The 21,885-nt window shown below is 50.9% G+C and overlaps 7 protein-coding genes across 7 annotated transcripts; 4 read left to right on the top strand and 3 right to left on the bottom strand.

Moving 5' to 3' along the window:
• Positions 1-277: 277 nt before the first annotated feature.
• PHYSODRAFT_338434 (hypothetical protein) lies at positions 278-1,793 on the bottom strand (the record flags this gene model as incomplete). The annotated part of the gene is made up of 5 exons (XM_009536237.1): positions 278-753; positions 823-1,269; positions 1,381-1,486; positions 1,559-1,630; positions 1,713-1,793. 5 exons carry the CDS (start codon positions 1,791-1,793, stop codon positions 278-280), a joined length of 1,182 nt encoding a protein of 393 aa, XP_009534532.1.
• Positions 1,794-8,291: 6,498 nt separating this feature from the next.
• On the top strand, positions 8,292-8,501 carry PHYSODRAFT_434448 (hypothetical protein; the record flags this gene model as incomplete). Its single annotated transcript, XM_009536236.1, has 1 exon — positions 8,292-8,501. A coding segment is annotated over one exon (210 nt), but the record flags the coding sequence as incomplete, so codon positions are not given.
• A 2,122-nt stretch (positions 8,502-10,623) lies between these two features.
• Positions 10,624-12,062, bottom strand: PHYSODRAFT_523854 (hypothetical protein; the record flags this gene model as incomplete). Its single annotated transcript, XM_009536235.1, has 2 exons — positions 10,624-10,883; positions 12,008-12,062. Coding segments are annotated over 2 exons (315 nt in total), but the record flags the coding sequence as incomplete, so codon positions are not given.
• Positions 12,063-14,012: 1,950 nt separating this feature from the next.
• Positions 14,013-14,292, top strand: PHYSODRAFT_372061 (hypothetical protein; the record flags this gene model as incomplete). Its single annotated transcript, XM_009536234.1, has 2 exons — positions 14,013-14,128; positions 14,208-14,292. Coding segments are annotated over 2 exons (201 nt in total), but the record flags the coding sequence as incomplete, so codon positions are not given.
• Positions 14,293-14,743: 451 nt separating this feature from the next.
• Positions 14,744-15,043, bottom strand: PHYSODRAFT_522500 (hypothetical protein; the record flags this gene model as incomplete). The annotated part of the gene is made up of 1 exon (XM_009536233.1): positions 14,744-15,043. A coding segment is annotated over one exon (300 nt), but the record flags the coding sequence as incomplete, so codon positions are not given.
• Positions 15,044-16,441: 1,398 nt separating this feature from the next.
• On the top strand, positions 16,442-16,600 carry PHYSODRAFT_523000 (hypothetical protein; the record flags this gene model as incomplete). Its single annotated transcript, XM_009536232.1, has 1 exon — positions 16,442-16,600. A coding segment is annotated over one exon (159 nt), but the record flags the coding sequence as incomplete, so codon positions are not given.
• A 4,361-nt stretch (positions 16,601-20,961) lies between these two features.
• Positions 20,962-21,768, top strand: PHYSODRAFT_522711 (hypothetical protein; the record flags this gene model as incomplete). Its single annotated transcript, XM_009536231.1, has 1 exon — positions 20,962-21,768. One exon carries the CDS (start codon positions 20,962-20,964, stop codon positions 21,766-21,768), a length of 807 nt encoding a protein of 268 aa, XP_009534526.1.
• Between the last annotated feature and the right edge of the window lie 117 nt (positions 21,769-21,885).

The following is a 21,885-nucleotide window of genomic DNA, read 5'->3' as shown; positions in this document are numbered from 1 at the left end:
AAGGCGTCTAGCGTTTTCAAAACAAATTGGGCCCGGCCGTCGTGAGCTCCTTCATCAAGATCGGCATCACACCCTGCATTCGATAGAAACCACATGCAGAGCCGGCGACTTCCTCCCTGCGTGTCATTCTGCTTCGGCAGTTTTTGCAGCACTTTGGGCGGAATGGGGCCGTGTGCTTTCCTTTTTCCTCGCTGTCTCGCCGAGGCGGAACGGCCCAGGATGGCGTGCGTTGCTTCGACCGTGCCAAAGGGTGCTCTACTCGTTGATCTCTTCTGTTCTAATTGCTGAATTTGCCGTTCTTGGACTTCTTGCAATATTTCACGCAGAAGGGGTCATCCAGCGTGCATCGAAGTCGAATAGCACCCGGATCTTTATCCGAAGACGCGACTGCATTTCGGTAGCTTTCGAGAACGTCGTTCACCCAGTAAACAATGGCCGGTACGTCCTCCGGTTCCCAGCGCAGAGCCATAATCTTGGCCTCAATAAATCCAATGATGGCATCCGCCAGCTCAATCGCGCTAGTGACGCAGTATTCGCGCGCGAACACCTGGAAAACGCGCACCGCACCAACAACGTCGTTGATGCTGGTGGCTGCTGGAGCTGGTTCAAAGTCCGCTGTCGCCGAAACGTTCGAGAAATTGGCACTGCCCGAGTCTATCCACTCCATACGTTTCTTTCTGTCCATGAAGCTGAAGTGCATTATCGAGAGACCTTCAATGCCAAACTGGTAGTCGTACGCGCGAGTCAACACGCCTGGGAGAGACTTGCAAAGCAGGGCACCGGATCGGATCTGACTATGCACATAAGTATCAGGGTCCTTACCTCTGTGGCGCTCCGATGTTAGCTTGTCGTGAACTTCCTGGCGCTCTCGCTGTGGCGAAAACGCATACTTGGACTTCTTGGTCGTACTCTTGGCCTTGAACGGCGACGCCAATGGTGGTAGCGGTTGTTTTTCTTCATCATCTGCTGATGCACCGGACGCTTGAGTCCTGGACTGCTCACGGAAGTTCAGGAAACGGTCGAGTAGTTCGGGGTCGTGACTTAGCCTCGCTACAATCAGGGCATCCTTGTGGAGAGAATCAGTGGCCTCTGTGGTTCGGCGTCTTTGGTATGGAGGCTCAGCAACTTCCTCACTGGTACCATGGAAGGATTGGCTGCGTTTTGATCCTGCTGCTTGCACAGTGACCGGAACCGGTCTGGAAATCGGGTCCGATGCATCTGGAAAACCGTCGTCATCATCGTTGAAGGGGTCGAAAAGTTCACATGACTCTGTATTGCCAGATTGGCGTTGTACCTCTTGTGTACCGGTGGACACCACATATTCGTCGTGTGCGCGTCAAAACGATTCGCCAAGTGCCGCCGGCGCGCCAACGGCTTCACCGTCGATGTAGAAGGCGTAGTCGACCACGTGTTGGAGAGGAAATTGTGTCTCTGATCCCGACTGAGGATCCACCCACTTGCAGATCGCAAACGACTCGGGGTGATTCTGGTCGTCGATCAGTCCACTAAGTATACAGCTGATAGACCGGCTTCCCTCGTTATTCCCTTCTCCCAATACCCTCGATAGTATGGCCGTCTGCATGTTGTTGACGTCCGCAGAACTCCACTCGCTCGTGTCGAGCGCGACACGCTGCAGAAGTAGAGACACCACAGGCGCCACCACCTTGATCGCGTCGACTTAAGCAACGGTATTTGGTACCGTCGGACTCGACTGTCACCTCGTGGAAAGTCTTGGGCTCCGGATCTCCTGTGGTGACGGCCACTGGCCGGCGAAGCAACGACACCCTCCCCATCTTGTTCACGACCGCTAACGTGACTGTTCGGCGAGCGGCGACGGACCGCGAAAGCGCTCCTTTTTCCCCGTCAAAGCTTCGGAACTTGACCTTCTCCCCCTCTATACCGACGACTCGGGCGTAGAATGGCAGAGGGAAGGCGCCTGCCGCTACGTCCTCAGGCAGGAGATGCAGTGGCGATCACGACGTTAGACGCGGCATGTTGCCGAGGCGAATGCAGAGAGCCGAAGGGTCGCTTTTCTTAAGCTGTGAGCGCTGTAAAGGAAGTCTGAAACTAACGCTGCTCTACGTCTTCATCTGCGTTGGTTTCAACTTCCTGCCTTCCTTCTAAAAAGCTATTTTCACTGCTCCACTCGTGAAAATCTTCATTTACTGAGGAAATAACGATAAGGTGGTTCTTCACGACCTACTTGTTTATGCAGCAACCAATACCTTGTCATTAATCTAACAAAAAATATTTCTGGGATAGCAATAAAGCTGCTTGTATCTGATTATTTGAAGCCGCAACAGAAACCCCCTCTCCCCGTTGAAGTGATGATATCATTAGGATGAGGCATCGCTTACGACTCGGAACTGTAGATCTATTAAGTTGAACAGATTGAATCTTAATACTGGGATAGGAAGCAACGTTAGTGCTGCTATCGCAGACCAAATAGGATTATATCCGTGGTACGTCAAGTCAAAAGGTGACCCTCTTGACACCTAACTGGTACATTGTCCTGAAACCGGTGTGACCCCGGTGCCGCACTGGGCCCTCCAAAAGGTTACATGGGGAGCACTTATCCCACGTGGTCGGATATCCATTACCACCAGATAGTCAAAAAGTGTTGTTGTTAATGCGTCGCACGGATGATCGCGCCGGTGCGCTCGAAGTTTGCTGGTAATGCCTTAGATACAGAGGCGGAGCCAGCCTTAAAAAATGGGGGGGCATAGATCTTTTTAAAGTAAAATCCACAACCTACATTTCGATTCTTCTTTTTGTCATCCCTTTAAACTTTTCGAGGACCGAGTCTTTGTCGATGCTGTTTGTAAGATCACGCTCGTTAGCCAAAACCATCAGGTTTGACATCCAAAGATCTCCCATTGTTGTTCTAAGCCGCGTCTTAATTCTTTTCATGACTGAGAAAGACCTCTCCGTAGTAGCAGTTGTTTCAGGCAGCACACACACCAAGTTAATAATTCGGTGCAAGGTCGGGAACTCGTTGTTATCGGTCCCGACGAGTTGGATGCATAGTTGTTGCGTTGTCTTCAATTTTTGGAACCTTTTGTCGATCTTTGCCAAATTGCGAAACCGAGTGGCCTCTTCTCGAAGGTCGTCCAGCTCATCGGTGAAATCATCGGGATAAAATGTTTTAGCCAGCTCAACTATTTTAGTAGCGCTCCAATTCTTGAAATTATCACGTGGACTGAGCGATCCGCACAATTCCATGAGACTAAGGACTTCTCCACTAAATCGTGAATCCATTTCATAAATCAGGTCACGAAGGATACAGTTATATACTTCGTCACGATAGTGAGCTTCTTGTGAAGGCTGGACATCATCCCTGGATGAGTCCGCTCCTGGAATTCCAGCCCTGCCCCCCCCTGATTTCTCATTACGCGTCGTTTCCACACGTCATTTTTGTCAGGAATGAGAGGGGTGTCGTCAACTTGTATTGATTTGCAAAAGTTGACCGATGAGTTCCAAATCGATTCAAAACTTGGCGAGTTCCCAGTCATAGAACTATCATCGAGCATTTCTTTTATTTCTTTGGATACCTGCTTCGTCATATTCACAGCTGACACGATATTGACGTCATCTTTCTGCAAAAATTGGGACAGCCGATTTGTGTTTTTTTCAAAACTGCAGTGAGAATCTCCATATGAAATACGAAGTCGAAAGTCCACATCTTCTCTAAAATTCCTGACGCCTCAGCGCGTTTGTGGGGGTTCACACCATCGCCCACTACACGCTCTAACCCACTAGTAATTGGGGCCCAAAGCATCTTGACTTTTCTTAACGCGCGAATGTGGCAATTCCACCTTGTTTTGCTAAAACCCTCGGTAGAAGTTGGTTGATTTAAGCCTCTACCAGATTCTAGATGCCCTTGATCAAGCATTTTTTCCAATTCCACAGCGAGTTGATCTTTCCTTTTACACGAAGCACTTACAGTAGTGTGAATCCCTTGCACGGTGTCGAAGCATTGCACCACCGAGACCGTGTTCATAGTCACTGCAACAAGGACGGGATTAAGTCGATGCGCGAAACAGTGAACATAGTAGGCGTAAGGACACTGGGAGTGTAGACGTCGCTGAAGACCAGTAAAATCACCCGACATGTTGGACGCACCATCATATCTCTGGCCTCTACAGTTCGCCAAAAGCAATCCCCACATCTCTAACTGCGTTATCAAACCATCGTACAGTATCTCCGCATTCGTATCGCGAACATGGACAATTCCAAAAAATCTTTATCTAATAGTCCCCGTTGCAGCGCACACAAAAAGAATTACGAAAGCCATGTGCTCTTTCTTCGCCATGCAGCTTGCTTCATCCACCAGAACAGAAAAATATCCATCTGCAATCTCGACCTCCATAATATGCTTTCGAACAACATCAGCCGCACATTTGATCAGTTCACGTTGAATTTGTGGCGATGTGTACACAGCGTTTTCCCCAGCTAAGGACATTGCGCGAGAAAACGATGGCGTGTGCTGTGCCATGACTGAACAATCTCAAGAAAATTGCCATTATTTTGTGACGTATCCTGTGCATAGTAAAACAAAACGTTAGTCCAGTGTTGTCATTTCTTACATAAAAATTAAACCGCTCGTATACCTTATCGTCGCTGCCCCAAAATGCAATTTCCTGTTTTGCTAGGAGAAGGCAGATCTCCAGAATAAGTTAGACGCTCCCGGTTTTGTTGTCGTTCACTAATCTTTTGAGAATTCAGAGCCACACCAACGTCATTCTGACAGGATCTCCGATTGTCGAAATCGATCAGAGCTGAGTGGTGCTTCGAGCTGGATTTTGTCCCAACATGTTTTGCAAATCCGTTTTTTGTAGTGGTCTTTTTCCAGTTCCTATAGCCCGTTGTAGGTTGTGCATACACTGTGAGCTCGCTTTGCTGCGTTATTACTTCTCGGCTGAGGTAGCAGCATAAGCAATACACCGCGTCCGTCGAAGGAGATTATTCGAGCCATGATTTTTTTCAAACCACTGGGCCCGAAAAGCAAGCACGCATGCATCCACCGATGTCACGGGCCGGATATTGCTTGAGTTGCGGTTGGTAAGGACCGAGGCGGACGTAGGATTGTATAACGTCACGCAGTAGCTGAGGATCGGCAATCAGTTGCTTAACGAAAAATAAATTTGGTGGTCTGTGAGCAGGATCCCGCCTAACAAAGTCTCCAGCGAAACATTCTTCGGCTCTATCAGGAATTTTGTTGAGCGAGCACCATTCCAACGCTGCTTGCTCTTGTTTTTCGCGCAGCATTACAGGTTGGGGTCGTGGCCCAGGATCTGATTCAATACTGCGGGCCTTGTCAAAGTCTTCGGGCTCTTGACGGGGCTTCTTCACAAAGAAGGTCGTGATTGCCGGCTGCTTCCTCTTTCGTTCCATGTTATTATCAACTAAGCGGAGGAACAGTGTGAACTTCATGCATGTGCCGTCTAATTAAAAAAAATCGAAACCCCTTCGCCGAAAAATGGGGGGGGGGCCGCATGCCCCCCCATTTTGGCCCTGGCTCCGCCCCTGCTTCGATAGATAAAAATACTAGATTGCAGCAGAAAAATCCTCCCTCGGGAGCCCAGGAAGGAGCAAGATGACGACAATGGCATCTTCAAGGTGGCCAGGGTCGACGAAGGGTGTCGACCTCCTGGCACAACAGGCTGATCAAGACGGTAGGCGAAACAGAAACGAAAAACAGGGTGTATTGGTGACGACGAAGCGCAAGACAGCGGAAAGAGTGCAGACTGCTGGTCACGCTACCTTGTGAGGCAATCGTGGCGTCGGGATCGAATTCCGACGAGCGCGGCGCAGAGGTGACCGCTCTATTGACGAAAGAACGAGAGGGAAGAGAAGGACAAGAAGGAACAAGGGTGAACAACGTGTTGGGGACGCGTCGAGGTGGTGGACTCCGAACCGACGAAGCGCGAAAATGAGCATATCTCTTTTCATATCGTAGGGGTATATCTCGGTCGAATGCCCTAGTGGCATTTGGTTGGTTTATACCCGTGTGTTTGGGCTACTACCGCGGGCACGTGCCCTGGAGGCCCGTGATCCGTAGGCGAAGCTGCAGTAGTGCGCGGCATCGGATGTAGTTAGCCGTTTAAACCGCAACAAATTCGAATTCAAATAGATTGCAGCAGAAGATCGATGGTAATGCAGGCGCCTGTGTCAGTGGGGGCTACAGATACCAAGCGAAGGCAGACCTGGTGTTGCCACTTTCGTTACGCGACAACTTTATGCTAAAAATCTATTCAGGGGTAGAGAGGTCTGCCTTCAAACCCCTGCGTTGTGCTTCTTGATGCTTGATGCTCGCGCTGACGCGCTCGTCGATCAATGTTACGCTTAGAGTTGATGCCGCCTTCCAGGTTTACCTGGTTGATTTGTGGGTTTGTTTCCTCTCTAATAGAATCTACGCTAGCAGCAGTTGTTTATTTGTGTTTAGATTGCTTTCTCAGGTTTGGATACACTTCTCTGAATTATCAATGTTCTAGAAGTGAGTGAATCGCCCCCCTTTCGTCCACATACCCTCAAATTGGTTAACTACTTGACGTAGTATTGCGTTTTGAGCGCATCGGCGCGATCATCAGTGTATCTCGCCCGAGACGATTCCTGATCGTACTGTCCTTGAATTCCAAGTTGAAAAGGTCGCAACTATGCCAGACTTTCCCATTAGTGTGATCGCTACTACCTGTGAACGCGGACCAATACAGAGTTGTGACTACAATTCATAAATGCCATAGTTATTGAAGCAGTTAGGAAGAACACTCGAAGCCTCTGGAGCTGCAATCTTCGATGTACGACAAAGATAAGATCGAGATGTGGTTTACCTTGTCGGTCGAGCCGACATACAGAAGACTGCAGTAATTCCTGTACATGTAGGCATAGATGCCTTGATCAAGCTAACTACGTATCTCCTACACAACTACCATCAGCTTTTAGAAGTTCTGCTTCGAATACACACCGGTTTTAGCGCAACCAAACAATGAGGAGGATTCCTAAGAGAAGCTTACGTCAGTGCATGAAGTAGTGATGCCACTCTAGTGGCTTCCTTCTTACTGGTAGAATGCTTTGACCCACTGGGGTGGCTCCGATGCGCGTGGTTGTTACGCGTTCCCGAACAGAAGCTAGGGAACGTATGTAGCACCAAACTGTTGTAGTCGACGAAGCGTTCACGCCACAGACGAATGTACTTTTGCTCTCCTTATCTATCTCGAACTCAACCTCATAGGCTAACCCCACCACCTACGAAGCTCGGATCAACATCGATCGATGGGCGTGCTCAAGTATCGGTCGCGTTTTGACTATCCGGTAATCAGGATATCCCGACCACGTGGTCGGGATAAGTGCTCCCGATGATGATGAGGTATATTGGATTACTTAAAAGAATCCTATCAACCGAATGGGATAAGTGCTCCCGCCAACATGTAGCATGAATGAAAACGATACCAGCCCTTGTCCATAAAATGGTGACCCTCTTACCGAGTTGTGGTAACTCGGTTTCCTTCCATCTTATAGGATCGCGGAGTGCTGTATACAGCCATGCTGGCACCTTGTAGTGGTAATGATGCAGCGTTTATGGGGGATGCACACGGTACGGTACAGCTAACACAAAAAGAGACCAACACGATCAGAACAATCAAAACTGCTTAGTGTGACGTGGTCTCGATCCTTGGCAGCTGGGACTCCCACTAAACCAACGTGTACTTATCAGCTTAGATGCAAAATGCAATGCGAACTACCTTAGCTAGTTTGTGAGCGCTCTCTCCTGCCGTTACGGAAGCCTAGGGGGAGCTGTAGGTGCAGGTGCTGGATACAGATTACTTTAGCAACCCAGCATTAATTCTTTCGTGTCTTGCCTGTCTTCCCGAACATGATGCCCGCTCGGATCTGCCCCAATATGGTTGCTCAGCGAGCACACCACTAGTCCTGCTGCGGGTTGGATATGCTTGTTGCGGATGCGATTGGCAAGCTATGCATGTCATCATCACACTTAGCTAGGTTTGACTCATCTCTTGAGGCCTACATGATCAGTAGCTTGGCGCACTTAAAATGGTGGCTCTCTCAGTTACCATGTACATGTATGTGCGCGCAAGCTACTTGAGTAGAAGAGCCGGTTGCGCTTACACGTGGACAGTTTTCACTTCCTGCGTTTTAATGCCCACTTGTGGCGTGTTTGTGATACATTACCACATGTTATAAAGTTATCTCCCAAATGCACGTTGAATACCGCAGCTTTCGTGGCGATTTTTCATGTTCTCAGCGAGGCAAAGATACAGAAGCAGAAACGGATTCACATTCCTGGAGACAATGCCCTGCTGATAAGGGCGCTGGCTGCCAGAACGCCCCCGAAGTCCACAAGGCTACGAATATGGTTTAACAAGTACCGGCAGCTAGCAGACAAAGTCAGGGCGGCGTCATGGACCTTGCTGCCCAGAACCGCCAACGCAAGCTCCCGCAGCTTAGCACAGTTGGCGACCGAAACAGAACAAACGAGCATCTTACACAGTGAGGCTTTCAGTGCAAACTTCCATCGAATAGCGCAACTGGCACGACGGTGTTGCGATTGTACACTTCGCAGTCTAATTGTGTGTCTCCGTATCGAGGCACGTGCTTGCTGTGAAGTTGTTGCTGATGGTTGGCAATTGTGGTACACGTGGTGGAATACTGGGATCTGATTGGCGGAGCCCCAAGATTTGACACTTCTGATTGGCAAGTTGAAGTTGCCTTTCTGGATACGATCTGCAACATTTACTTTTGATCCCCGGCCTCTAATACTTGGAAGTAGGAGGTGTGCGTTGGTACGATTCATGTTTAAGCATAGGAGGCTAGGATATGATCGTTAGTTTGGCCTAACTCATTCTAATTCACTTTCAGATTTCCTTCCTAACCAACACTCGACTACCAAGCCTCGCCCGCATAATCTCAAGTGGTTATGAGCCAAAGCTACGCAGACACCGTGAAGCTCGTGGAAGCCAACTACTTCCACGAGGAGTTCAACATACGGATGATGCTGTCGCGCAAGAGACTGCTGGCCCACATCGTCAAGACAGAGTTCGACCAGCTGAGTGACCGCTCCACGTTACAATGGAAGACCGACGATCTGAAGGTCCTTGGTGTGATTCACATACCAAGTCTACTTCCGTGGAGCGACAACCGCTGCAGAATCGTGGCGCCTGCTTGAGGAGCAGTTCAACCGGAACACTCTCAAGAATCGGCTCGTCGTGACCAAGAAGTTGCACAACTTCAAGATGGACCCCGGGACGCGGTTCGCGGCACATATGGACCGGTTCGAGGAGCTAGTGCTGCAAATGGAGACAATTGGTGAAGCTCTGGACGAGACTCGCCAACTCGTGCTGCTGCTGGGCAGTTTAACGGACGAGTACCGGATGGTCAGCACCGTACTCGAGAACACGCCGAACATGACGTTGGCGTACGCGATCCAAGCTCTGTCTGGTGTTGAAGTCTCGGAGGATTCGACATCGGCTCGGGAGAAGGCATTCGCAACGAAGAAGGAGTCCGCAAGCGCGGGTTCTCCGGGAAGTGCTTCTACTGCAAGAAGCTCGGGCACAAACAACAAGAGTGCCGCAAGAAGAAGGCCGATGAGGGACGTAGACAAGTCGCGCAGGAAGCGTCAGACTTCGCGTTTACGGCTACGGGTGCAATGGCGAAGTCGGAGTGACTTGTGGACTCTGGTGCCAGCTCGCACATGACCAGCGTCCGGGACAAGTTCGTGTCCATGAAGGAGCTGAGGATGCCGGCCCGCATCACGATCGCGGACGGCACGAAAATCGAAGCAGTTGCAAAGGGCACCGTCTGATTGAAGCTAATGAACGGGACGTCCGTCAAATTGTCGGATGTTTTGTACATCCCGGAAGTTGATGGGAGCCTCATCTCGGTGTCGAAGCTGGCCGAGAAGGACATCGGCGCACAATTCAGCAAGGACAAATGTGTCTTTCGCTTTGGCAGCCTGACGGTGATGGAGGCAAAGCGCTGTGGAAATTTCTACAAGCTGAAGACAGTGGGGGACGAGTTGTGTCGTGCGGCGACGACATCTCGTAAGGAGCCATGGGCCGTCGTGCACGCCCGTCTCGGCCACATCCTGTACAAGCGCTACGAACAGCTGTTGAGGATGGCTGATGGGGTACCGCACATTGCAGGCGACGTGTCGACGGATAACGTGTGCGCTGGATGTTGCATGGGGAAGATGCGCGCTGACGACTTCCCACGTCACCCTGACAACTTGGTCAAGAGCGCAGGTGTACTCGACTTGGTACACACGGACGTCATGGGTCCAATGCAGACCAAGAGACCTGGAGGCTGCACATACGCAGTGACCTTCATCGATGATTACTCGACACACGTGACGGTGTACTTCATGAAAGCGAAATCGGAGGTGCTGTCAAAGTTCAAGATCTTCAAGGCAGCAATGGAGAACGCAACGGGCAAGCCGATCAAGCGCCTGCGTTCGGACAATGGCGGCAAGTGCACAGGCAAGGAGTTCAAGGCCTACCTCGGCCGCAGCGGCATCAAGCATGAGAAGACGGTGCCGCACACGCCTCAGCAGAATGGATTGGCTGAGCGCATGAACAGAAGTTTGGTGAAGATGGCGCGCTGCATGCTCTACCATGAAGGAATCGACAAGAAGTGGTGGGCGGAATCCGTCAACACGGCTGCGTGGATCATGAATCGGATCCCGAATTCGGTGACCGTGAAGACACCCCACGATATCGTGCACCGAGCCAAGCCCCAACTCAAGAACATGAAGGTGTTTGGTACACTCGGGTACGCTCCCATCGCCGACGAGAAGCGTTGGAAGCTGGATGCAAAGGCGTTCAAGTATCGATTCCTGGGGTACGAAGATGGTGTGAACTTCGCACCATCTAACAGCTCGCGTTCCTTCGCGTCAACCGCACCATGTGGGATGTTACGACGGTTGCTAGCGTTAGAGCTGAGGAAACCCTTTAGATCGTAATCCAGTTAACGAAAGTGCGATCTTTACCTTGCCATTATTTTAGTGATACTTTTTAATATTCATTGCGAAAATTGGAAGAAACTTAAGATCTAAAACGAATCATACATGTATATGCCAAATATTCGCTGCTACGATGCAGATTTCCCCGGAGTCAACATGCAAATATTGACGAAGAAGATGCGATTTATCTAGAGTTGGTATGCCTCGTTGCATGTATATGCGCTTATTTATCTCTTTAAATAGATAGATATACCGCATGATCAATTTTAAGGTAATGTGCGGTCACTTATTGTTAGAACCAATTCTATATTAATTATAGTCATCGCACTTTTGCTGGCTACAATTTATAGCGGCAATGCACTTCAACATTAAATTTATAGTCTATGCGCTTGTTTCCCTTGGGCCATCACTATCCCTCTTGAACCGTGATGCCCAAGAAAAACAAGCGCCTCGCACATATTGGCAAGCTGGCCGACTCAAAGCGTTCAAGTACCAGTCGTACTCGTCAGCCAGCCCGCCGGCCAACATTGGCGAAAATAGTAGGGGCTAGCGTCGGTGCGCCAAGTGCCCCTACGAATGCTGTTGTAAGCGACTCAACTTCGCCAGAGAGTGTCAGCTCCGACATTGAAGGGCCAAATGTATACACCCTTGAGTTTATTTATGAAAAAAGACTGATCTGGATGGCAACGACTACTACTTTGTGAGCTGGGTTGGATACCCCCGTCCTACTTGGCAGCCAGCGTCAGATTTACCACAAGATGCCATTGCGCGTTTTGAAGAGGAGGAGCTCGGCGTGTTTTGGCCTGTGGATCGCAGAGATTTTATCGAGATAGGCGTGCCTAGGGGAAGTAGTGGTAGAAGAGCGAGAGTTAGAAGAACACGAAGAAATAACTAACAATATAATATATATTACGGCAATATTTACTATTGCTTGCCGCTATATTGAAATCTTTATTATGGAGTCATGCTGCTGGCAATACAATTTTATGGTATTGGCGGACCTCTGGTGTGAAGGGATACCGCGTTCTCAACGTGGCGACGGGAAGGTGCAAATCGTGCGCACTGTGAAGTTCATGGAGACACCTAAACGCGACCACCTGATGACACGTCTGGAGATCGACGACGATGAAGAACCGATTGCCACGGACCGAAGCTTGGAACGAGTACCTGCACTGGTGCCTGTTCGCGACGTTTCGACTGAAGCTGAAGTTGGCGGCCCGACTATGTCACCGAATGACGTGACGACAGGTGGAGCAATCGTTCCGTACACTACCCATCCGATGATTACTCGGTCGCGTGCTCGTCACATTGAAGAAACCAACGATCCTGAGGAGCCCGGAGCTCGCAAGAAACAAGTCGTTGCGCTGTCCGAGATCAGGACGAAGCATCAGAAGGTGGACCAAGGTCGCGCCAAGTCGGATGACAACCAGCTTGCCATCCACGGAGGAATGCTGATGGCTGCAACCGAGGTGGTGCCAAGGTCGTATCAAGAGGCGATTACGAGTGAGGGTCGTGCCCAATGGAAGGCAGCGATTGCAAGTGAGCTCAAGTCGCTGATGACCAACAAGACATGGAACTTGGTGCCCAAGCCCAAATACCAGCGCGCGATTGGCTGTCGCTGGGTGTTCGCGTTGAAGTGCGATGAGACGGGGAGAGTCGTTCGGTACAAGGCTCGTCTCGTTGCCAAGGGATACTCGCAGCGACATGGGATCGACTACGAGGAGACCTACTCACCGGTGGTGTACCTGAACTCTATCCGTGCAAACTCGCGGAGTGCTGCGCTGACGGAATGGAGATTGACCAGCGTGACATCGACACTGCGTTTTTGTATGGAAAGCTCGCAGAGGAGATCTGCATGGTGTTGCCTGAAGGACTTCGAGAACTGCTGGATTTGGCTGAAGCTCAAGGTGAAGATGACGTCGTCTGTCTGCTACTGCAGAGTTTGTATGGACTCAAGCAAGCGTCTCGCGTATGGAACGGGACGATCGACGCGCTTCTCAAGAGCATGGGATTTCGGGCTGCCGATGCCGACCCGTGTGTCTACACGAGAGGTGCTGGCGACGACGAGTGCGTGGTGTGTCTCTACGTCGATGACATGCTGATTGCATCTCGCCAGCGGACCATCATTGACTCGGTGAAGGCAGGCATCGCGGACAAGTTTCGCATCAAGGACCTCGGACCATCGACATCCGCTTCCACTTCACCCGCGAGAAGATCACGAGTGGTGTTGTGGAGCTCGACTACGTTGAGTCCAAGAACCAGCTCGCTGATTTCAAGACCAAGGGGCACTCGACAAAGACTCGAAGCTATCTACTCGAGCGCAGTAACATCACTGAGATGCTCAGGTAGACCGCTAATTGAGTGGGGGTGTTGCGATTGTACACTTCGCAGTCTAATTGTGTGTCTCCGTATCGAGGCACGTGCTTGCTGTGAAGTTGTTGCTGATGGTTGGCAATTGTGGTACACGTGGTGGAATACTGGGATCTGATTGGCGGAGCCCCAAGATTTGACACTTCTGATTGGCAAGTTGAAGTTGCCTTTCTGGATACGATCTGCAACATTTACTTTTGATCCCCGGCCTCTAATACTTGGAAGTAGGAGGTGTGCGTTGGTACGATTCATGTTTAAGCATAGGAGGCTAGGATATGATCGTTAGTTTGGCCTAACTCATTCTAATTCACTTTCAGATTTCCTTCCTAACCAACACTCGACTACCAAGCCTCGCCCGCATAATCTCAAGTGACGGGACTACGCGGAGTGGGCTATGGAAGTAAACAGCACCGAAGCGTAAGCTGCCGACTAGAGAGAGGAGCGGCTGAAGGTAAAATATCGGCTATAGGGTTGTTAGGATTCAAATTAATGTCAGTTATCCAATATACCTCATCATCATCATCATATGTTATACAGGAAAATGTAATACATTTACCTAACATATGTGCCACAAGCACGTCACAAATGCTTGCAGCAACGGCGCAGACAATTGTTTACCTCAGAATTAGTCATTAAAATCAATGCATTGGTTCAATAATTTAATTTTGGCAGCCCTGTCGGCGACAACCAAGACATCATCGTGGTGACTTCCGGCAACACGACTACGAACATGACGGTGGCGTACTGCATCGAAAGCATCTACGGCTTCCGGCCGGAGCGCAAGTCCAACTTCATGGTGGGGCTTGGGATGATGATGAGGTATTTTGAATTACTTAACATTAAAATAATCCTAACAACGTAGGCGGTCAAAAGACCAACGAGGGTTTGTCGTAATTTGGCTTGTCGTGCAGACAGATATCTACCTCACGTTCAAGTATGTGAGCCACTCGCAAGCTAATTACGGGGGCCAGAGGAGTCGAAAAGAAATTCGATTTGTTAGGTGTTTGCGTCCACAACTAGCTCACTTAACCCCTTACTTCCCGGAAAAAATGTAGGGGTATATTTTTACCCTTATGATCTACGGTATAGCATAAGATAATATAGGAATTTGTATAGACTGGATTTTTTGCACGACTATGCTGCCTGGATAGTTCAAACTTGTATCAGATTAAGAACGTGGCATATCCAACATTACAGGCCTAACGTTGACTCAATACCTTAGTGGTGGTGCGCTTATGATGGAGAAGGCAACATATGCACTGTACTGTTTATCTGGATAGCCCTATCTCTGAGCATTGCACACGTGCTGCTGCACGGATGTATCACAAAAGAGAACGAAGGATATTGTGCGTCAACTGATTGCTTTTTCAATAAATGCAAAGTCAGAACATGCAATTGCTACAGCCTACACTTCCACGATCGCCAACCCGTCGTCGGATCGACCATGCTAGCCCACACTTCAGTGTCGGCCACGCTGTCGTCGGAGCCGGCGTTGCCTTCGCCGGTCTCAGCGCCAGACGTGCGCCGGCGCTTCTTGCCAGGGCGTGCTGCAGGTGGACGGTCCCGGAGCTTGTGCCCCCGTAGCAGGCTGCGCGGAATGTCGTTGCCATTGTTCCAGTCATTGTGCCAGATAGTGAAACAGGTTTTCTCCCTGCCCCGCCCAACGTTGCAGAAGTACCTCCTGTAAAAAGCAGTGTTAGTATAAAGTGGTTGACAGGAGGTCTCGAGTGCACGTACCTGCGGTTCCCTGTCGAGCACTCCGGACAGAAGTACTTGGTGTACTTCCTCGGTTTCATCTTGAACAACGCACACACCTTGCACAAGCGCTGGCGCTTCTTGTGACCTTGCTCGTTATCCACCGTGTCTCGGTTTCCTTCGAGGCGGGGGCCGCTGTTGTCGGCAGCCGGCTCAGTTGCTGTGGGAGTTTGCGGAATACCCTCTCGCACTGGAGAAGCCGCTGCCCGTTCACGCGCTGTTGTCGCGTTCTGTTAGAATGCGTCAACATAATATACATAAGGTTAGACCCCAAGACCGCGTATGTTGATACCTCCATCATAACGTACCGCGATAGCATCGAATGCCTCCTTGCTGTTCACCGCGAGCAATTGGGCCATCAGCGCCTCGAAGAATGCGTAGTGCTTCACTGGTCGGTACCCTCTTGTGGTGGCGAAACACTATAAACGCGTTCACCAGGGCCATATCGAACAGCCTCAAGAACAAGGTCTTGTAGTACTTCCTAGTCTTGTAGATGAGCTGCACATTGTACCGCTGCAACCGGAGCTGGTCGTGGACATCGACGCCCCCCATCGATCGATGATAATCGTGGATCAACTCCGGAACAGGCACCGATTGCATAAAGCCACGGATGCACCGCACTAGAATACAGATAACAGATTAGATCAGTACGGATAACATGATCAATACAACGGCATCACTTACAGACTGTGGTCGTCCGGCGACTTCCGCCACTGGATAGCATGTGAACTGGGGTGCGATCGATCCACATTGCCGCAGTAATCTGCGGGAAACGCTTGTTTTGAGCAAGCTTGATCGTTCCTTGCGGAGGCAAAACAATCTTCTGCTTCTTCACTTGCTTCACCTCCTTCTTAGTCGCAACGCCATTTGCATAGCCCGATCGATCCGTCTGGATGGTGCCGGTCAAGTACAGGCGTCGGTGCAGCAGCTCTAGCGCTAGCTTGACCGACGTGTAGAAGCGATCCGTGACTACTATACGCCACGGTGACGTCGTCGAGGGCGGGCAAAGCGCATTCATTCTCAGAACCGCAGCTTCACCGGTGTTGTTGTCTTTGGGCGCTGGCATCTGTAGATGGGTCTTCGCTCCGCAGTAGATTTCGATTCTGTAGTACAGCAAGATTATGTCAGCTTATGGTGAACCAAAGCGATGAATCAAAGGTACTTATGTTGACTTGGGGCCAACATAAGCACTTCAGCCAAAAAAAAGCTGAAGAAGGCTAACCTTCCTCAGCTTCAGTCACATACCTCAGACAATACGACGTTTTAGCACACGCCGCGACGAACACCATCGTGCCCCACTTGTGGGGCTTGTCCTTGTTGAATTGACGCGTCGGATTGTAGCGAGAGCGAGAAGGTAGTGTGGCTTCATCGAAGCTGATCACTGGGGGCACGCGATACCCACGAGCAAAGGTTCGCTGCAGCACGTCCACCACCGGCCGAATCTTCCACGCGCAATCGATGCTTGCCCTTGGCGACTTGTTGTTCGAGAAGTGGAGGTAACCCATCACGTGAAAGAACCGATTCTTGGGCATGAATAGGTAGAACCGGTTGGAAGGGAGCGCCCCAACTGGCTTCGTCGACCAGTGCGCCGCAATACCTTTCCGAATGGGCATCAGCATGCGTGCGATAAGCAGCCCCATCACGGTGAGAACCTTCCATGACTGGATCTCCGGCACCCGCGCAAGCCGACGCCGAAGCTCGCCCAAATCTTCCACTTGCACGCCGGCGCGTCGCTGCTGCGAACGAATTGCCCTCGGTCTCTGTGAAATCGACTGCGTGTGGTACATGTCGCTTTCGTTGGCCATCTGCGTCCACAACTTCGGCGGCATAAAGTAGAACAGTAGCGCTAACGGATCGTCCCCCACGTCCATCACACGGTCACTCCGTCCGTACGGCCCATCGTACAAGTCCTTGTAAGTGGGGTCTGGGCCGAACTTGGCTGGGTCTAAAACGAACAATACAGAAGTTAGTTATGTTCACCTTTATGTTGGATACACCGAACACGTCCATGCAATTATATTGGATATGAACAACATAACTTACCATACTCCCACCCGTGCGTCCGCATCATGGCGATCGCCTTCTTGCTCTGAGCGACTGAGTTGCAGATAGACTCAGACAGCTCCCCCCTCCGTCTTCTTCCTCCTCGTCCGTGAGGTCGCTGATGTCCCAATCGCCCTCCCACTCCTCCTCCTCGTCATCACTCCACTCGTCTTCGTCTTCGGGCTCCTCCTCGAGGTCCATGTCCTCGTCGGAGTTCAAGCACGTACATACATCGGCCCCGCGGACATCATGTTCGCATCACCGTCGACAACACACGACAGAGGCACAAGCGGGATGTCCACCGATGCGCTACCGCCAGCCGAAGCCCTCTCGACATCTGATGCGCCGTCGTCGTCCGAAGCGCTATCGCCGTCCGAAGCGCCGTCGTCACCCGAAGCGCCATCCTCGTCTGCGCTCTCTTCTTGCAGAAGCGCTCGGCGTAGCTTGCGCGAGTTCCCAACGGGAGGTGGGTCCGTTCGGCAGCAGCGACGCCTGCATCAGCAACAGCAGCCAGTATGTCTGACAGCACCTCCTCCACGACAGGCTCCGCCGTCGCCTCCTCGCTGCCTGCCGTCTCCTTGGTCTCGTCCGCGACACGCGCGGGTTCATCGTTCTGCGCCGTCTCCTTCGCTTCGGCGGCAGCCATCGACACGCCCACCGCTGCCGCCATAGCGCCGGGTGTTTCCTTGGACAGTGCCGTCTCCATCGCCGCCGTCGTGTGCTTGGCAGCCCTCTTCCTCGTTGCCTTATTCGCCCGCTTCGTCTTGCCGCCTCCTTCCGCGTCCTTCTCCTCCGCGCGGCGGACACGGCGCGCGTGCCGTTCACTCAGCAGCCCTTCCAGGCAGAGCTGCCGCTCCCGCGCTGTAAGCTCGTAGCGTGGTGTCTTGCCTGACTCGCCGACCATCTTGCTCTCGGCGCGGTGTTTTCTGAAATGAGTGGTGAGTGGACGGCGGCCACTGGGGTCGAGGTGGATGACAAGTCCAATCTATATCATCTTCAACCGAATCTCTCTGAGCGACACCTAGACCTGTGCAAATGACCATTTTTCACAACCTATTATCTTGATTTCATTATGGGTATGCAGTGACAGTACGTACATACAAATTTCAAGATTAAAATTTTCTTATGTTGTACCCTCCAACATAACAGAGACGCTGCGAAAAAACTGACAGGAGCTATACACCCCTTATGATCTACGGTACAACCGTTGGGAAGGAAGGGGTTAAGGCTTAAGTGTGCTAGGCTACACGGCTTACTCCCTTCAAATTGCCGCCACGTCCATTTACTTCAAGCTCTTCTCGCAACGATGAGATCTTCAGAGATTTCAGTGGAGAATCGGTGTGCTAATACAAATGCAACGCAGCGCCACGTTCTTCTCGAGGTCTTTGGCGAGCACACTATCGACCGTCACGAAGATGATTTCGTTGTGGATGTACGGCAGGGATGCCAGCCTAGTAATAAAAGCTACAACTTGGTCTACGATTGAAGTAGTATTTCACACGGCGAACAGCTTGCCGCAGAAGATGGTCTTCCTTGTGACAAACCAATCCGCGCATGACCCAACAATCTATGCGGGTAGAGTTTCTAAAGCAGGCCACTTGCGGTCTGTACTCGACTGAATCGTGTAGCGCACAAGCAAACATAATGACAAACGTAAACACGCCATTACCTGTATTCTCGAATTGCAACGACGCACGCACCCGAAAGCAGCTCGAGTTCTGAGCAGTTGGATTTCAAATGTGGAGGATTGATGTGTATTGATCCCAACGTTGGAGTGCGAGCGTGGGTCGTTTATCCTGTGAAGGCACAGAGTGCTGGAGGTTTTCCCACGTGGTGGGGCTGTCCTATGAAAGAGGTTGACCACCACATCCGGCAGTTAGGAAAGAAGGACTACAGAGAGCAGAAAAGAACTAACGGGAGCTTTGAGCTCATTCCACAAAACACCGACTGCCTCACAGGTAGTCTTTGCTGCCTGCTCGTAACTACTCGTTTCTTGAGCCTTCTACTCTGCGAGCAACACAAGGCCGCTTCTTCAAATTGGTACACAATAAGCCTCAACCGTGACCCAGAAGGCAACACCCATGGCGGCGAACAGCAGGGCAACCATAGTCACGGACAGCAACCAGCGGACAGGAGCTCACGTCACGGAAGAATTCGGAAGTGGGAAAGAGCATACATAGGCTGATCAGCCAACGTTTCGCGCAGATATACTCCAACAACCCAGCTCAGAGTGGGTATCATGCACAGTGCACGATAATCGGCTGCTGTACTTTTTGGTTTCCCTTCCATCGGCTGTAGCTGCGTCGGAACTGCCGCACTGTGCGTGCAGGTGGGGAATATCTTAGGCAACTGCGTATCGATCATTCAAGCATCATACTAGTCAATGAAGGATTTCATAATTGAACTAATTCATTTTTACTGAAAACTTTCACGAGGCTCCAAGTTGTGAGCCTACTTAGCCGGAAAAGAGGGCGTATTCCACTGTGAGGCTCACTCAGCGCATTTACCGACCGCCATCCTGGCGATAAGACAGTTGGGCGTGTGTCTGTAGTGCCTTTCAAGCCGAGCACGCCGACGAAAGCTCCAAGCGAGAGGCCCCATTAAAGGGTTAGTTTAACTTTCCTATCCCCTTTGTCAACTTCAATAAGGGAACTAGTCAAGAGTCGGCAAAAAGTTACCCGCAGCTAGTTAAACCTCACCGGCATTCCCTATCTCTTATAGCAGTTTCCGTGTTCTCTGAAATTTATTTCAGAGTTAAGGAGCGATTGGAATCCCTGGTCTGATTAATCCCTCATCCCATACCTGACCAACTTGATTCATCGACATCTAGCAGTATCTGGAAGATTTCATACAAACAATAAGTTAAGGAAGAGTACAGTGGGAAAACAGAAGTCGCATACCCCGATTAAGATCATATTTTAAATATTAATAAATGTTACCTGTGGCGTCAGGTTGCGTGGAGCACCTCAAAAAGATGCATTCGAGCGACCTGAGCCGAGAATTTACGTTAACCGATCAGAATCTATCGATAGAGAAATAAATTACCGGGGTGGGTGCATGGTCTTAGCGCTAAACATCAATCGGTTTGATAGAAAGAGTATGACTTCACCGTTTGCTATGATGTCTTCGTTGTTCGCTCACTTTCCATTTCACGCTCGATCACTTACCCAGAAGTTTCTCTCACGCCTGCATTTTGACAACTACCACTACAGGACCACATACCGAGAACTCATCACAAAAATAAATCACTACCCGTCTTAAGTGGTTGGCTACAACGCCGAATTGGAACAGTAGGTGACGCTGCCCCGGTCTCTCTACGGTTTTTTCAAGGCAGCAGATCTGCGCCGACAATGCTGTGAACTCGATGACCAATATTTGCAAGATGAAGGAACTGCCAGCACGGACGAGCGACTCCTGATACTCCAAGTCCTGCTGGCACAGACGCCAGACGTTCTGTCCGCGCGTGGGACGCGGTAGGAAAATCCCGATTGTGCAGATGTGCCAATTCGGGGACTGGTGGTCCGGGGTTCGCAGCTATCAGGGGTGAAAATATACCGATAGGCGATCCGACTGTATCTGATTGGTAGAAAGGTAAGCGAATAGGAGGTCAGTATAGGTACGACTCACCGTAGGTATAGTGAAACCAAGTTAAAATAGATATGCAGATGTAGGGCGGCTGTGGAGGCTTCGCGAAGCTTCCATCCGCCTGAACTGCGGGGGCGGCACTCTTAGTTCCGCACGCCCTCCCCCAAGACAGCACTTCTTCCTGTTAAACTGGTAGCACTTGTTGGTCCCAGCAACCTGACTACAAGAAGCCCATGCCGACGAACGCCCAGCTACGAGCCGAGATCGACCGGCTGAATCAAGCGATGGCAGAGCGCACGCGAGTGCCCGCCAATCTGCCCAAGTTCACCGGCAAGCGGGGGGAAGACGTTCGCGAATGGCAGTTCCAGATCGAGAACGCCTGTCGCATCAACGGAATCCAAATCGAAGACGCGAGCGCGGGTATCGCCGGGTCGGCGATGGAAAAGCCGGCCTCAGGATGGTCCCTGCACTGGTCATCGACGACGAGAAGTGAGGAGCACACGTGGGGGATTTTCCGTGAGCATGTGCTCCAACACTTCGAAGCTTCGAACTACCAGGCCGTCTTGCGAGAGAAGCTGCAGCGACTCAAGCAAACGGCGGACATCGAGACCTACAACGGCGAGTACTCTGCTCTTATCTTCCGAGTTGAGGGCATGAGTGCACTTGACCAGGTGCTAAGCTACGCAAACGGTCTCAAGCCTCGTACCCGTAGCTACGTCAAGCTCGAGAACCCAGAGACGCTGAGCGCAGCTATGGACCTGGCGATCAAGTACGAAGTTACGCACTTTGTGGACGACGTGCGCGACCGCCAGTCCCGCCAAGACAAGAGGAAGATCTTCGCTGATCAAGCTCCCAAGCAAGACAAGCCGTTCAAAGGGAAACCTTTCCGCGGCAAGGGACGGTTCAAGCCGAGGTCTGACTCCAAGCGTACTGAAGGCCGCATCTGCTATCACTGCAAGAAGCCTGGCCACATCAAGGCCAACTGCTTCCTATGGAAGAAGGAGCAAGAGAAGCAGGGAAACGAGCAACCACGTCAGTGAATGAGGGTCCTGGCGTGGGCGAGAGCGTAACCGGGACACCAAAGATTGAGAATATCAACTTGAACGTTCTGTGCGAAAACCCTCTGGTCTACAAGGCACGTCCACTGTTCTCCGTAA

The sequence above is a fragment of the Phytophthora sojae genome (assembly GCF_000149755.1).
Source record: "Phytophthora sojae unplaced genomic scaffold PHYSOscaffold_9, whole genome shotgun sequence".
Lineage (NCBI taxonomy): Eukaryota > Oomycota > Peronosporomycetes > Peronosporales > Peronosporaceae > Phytophthora > Phytophthora sojae.
This window is presented reverse-complemented; position numbering and strand designations above follow the sequence as displayed.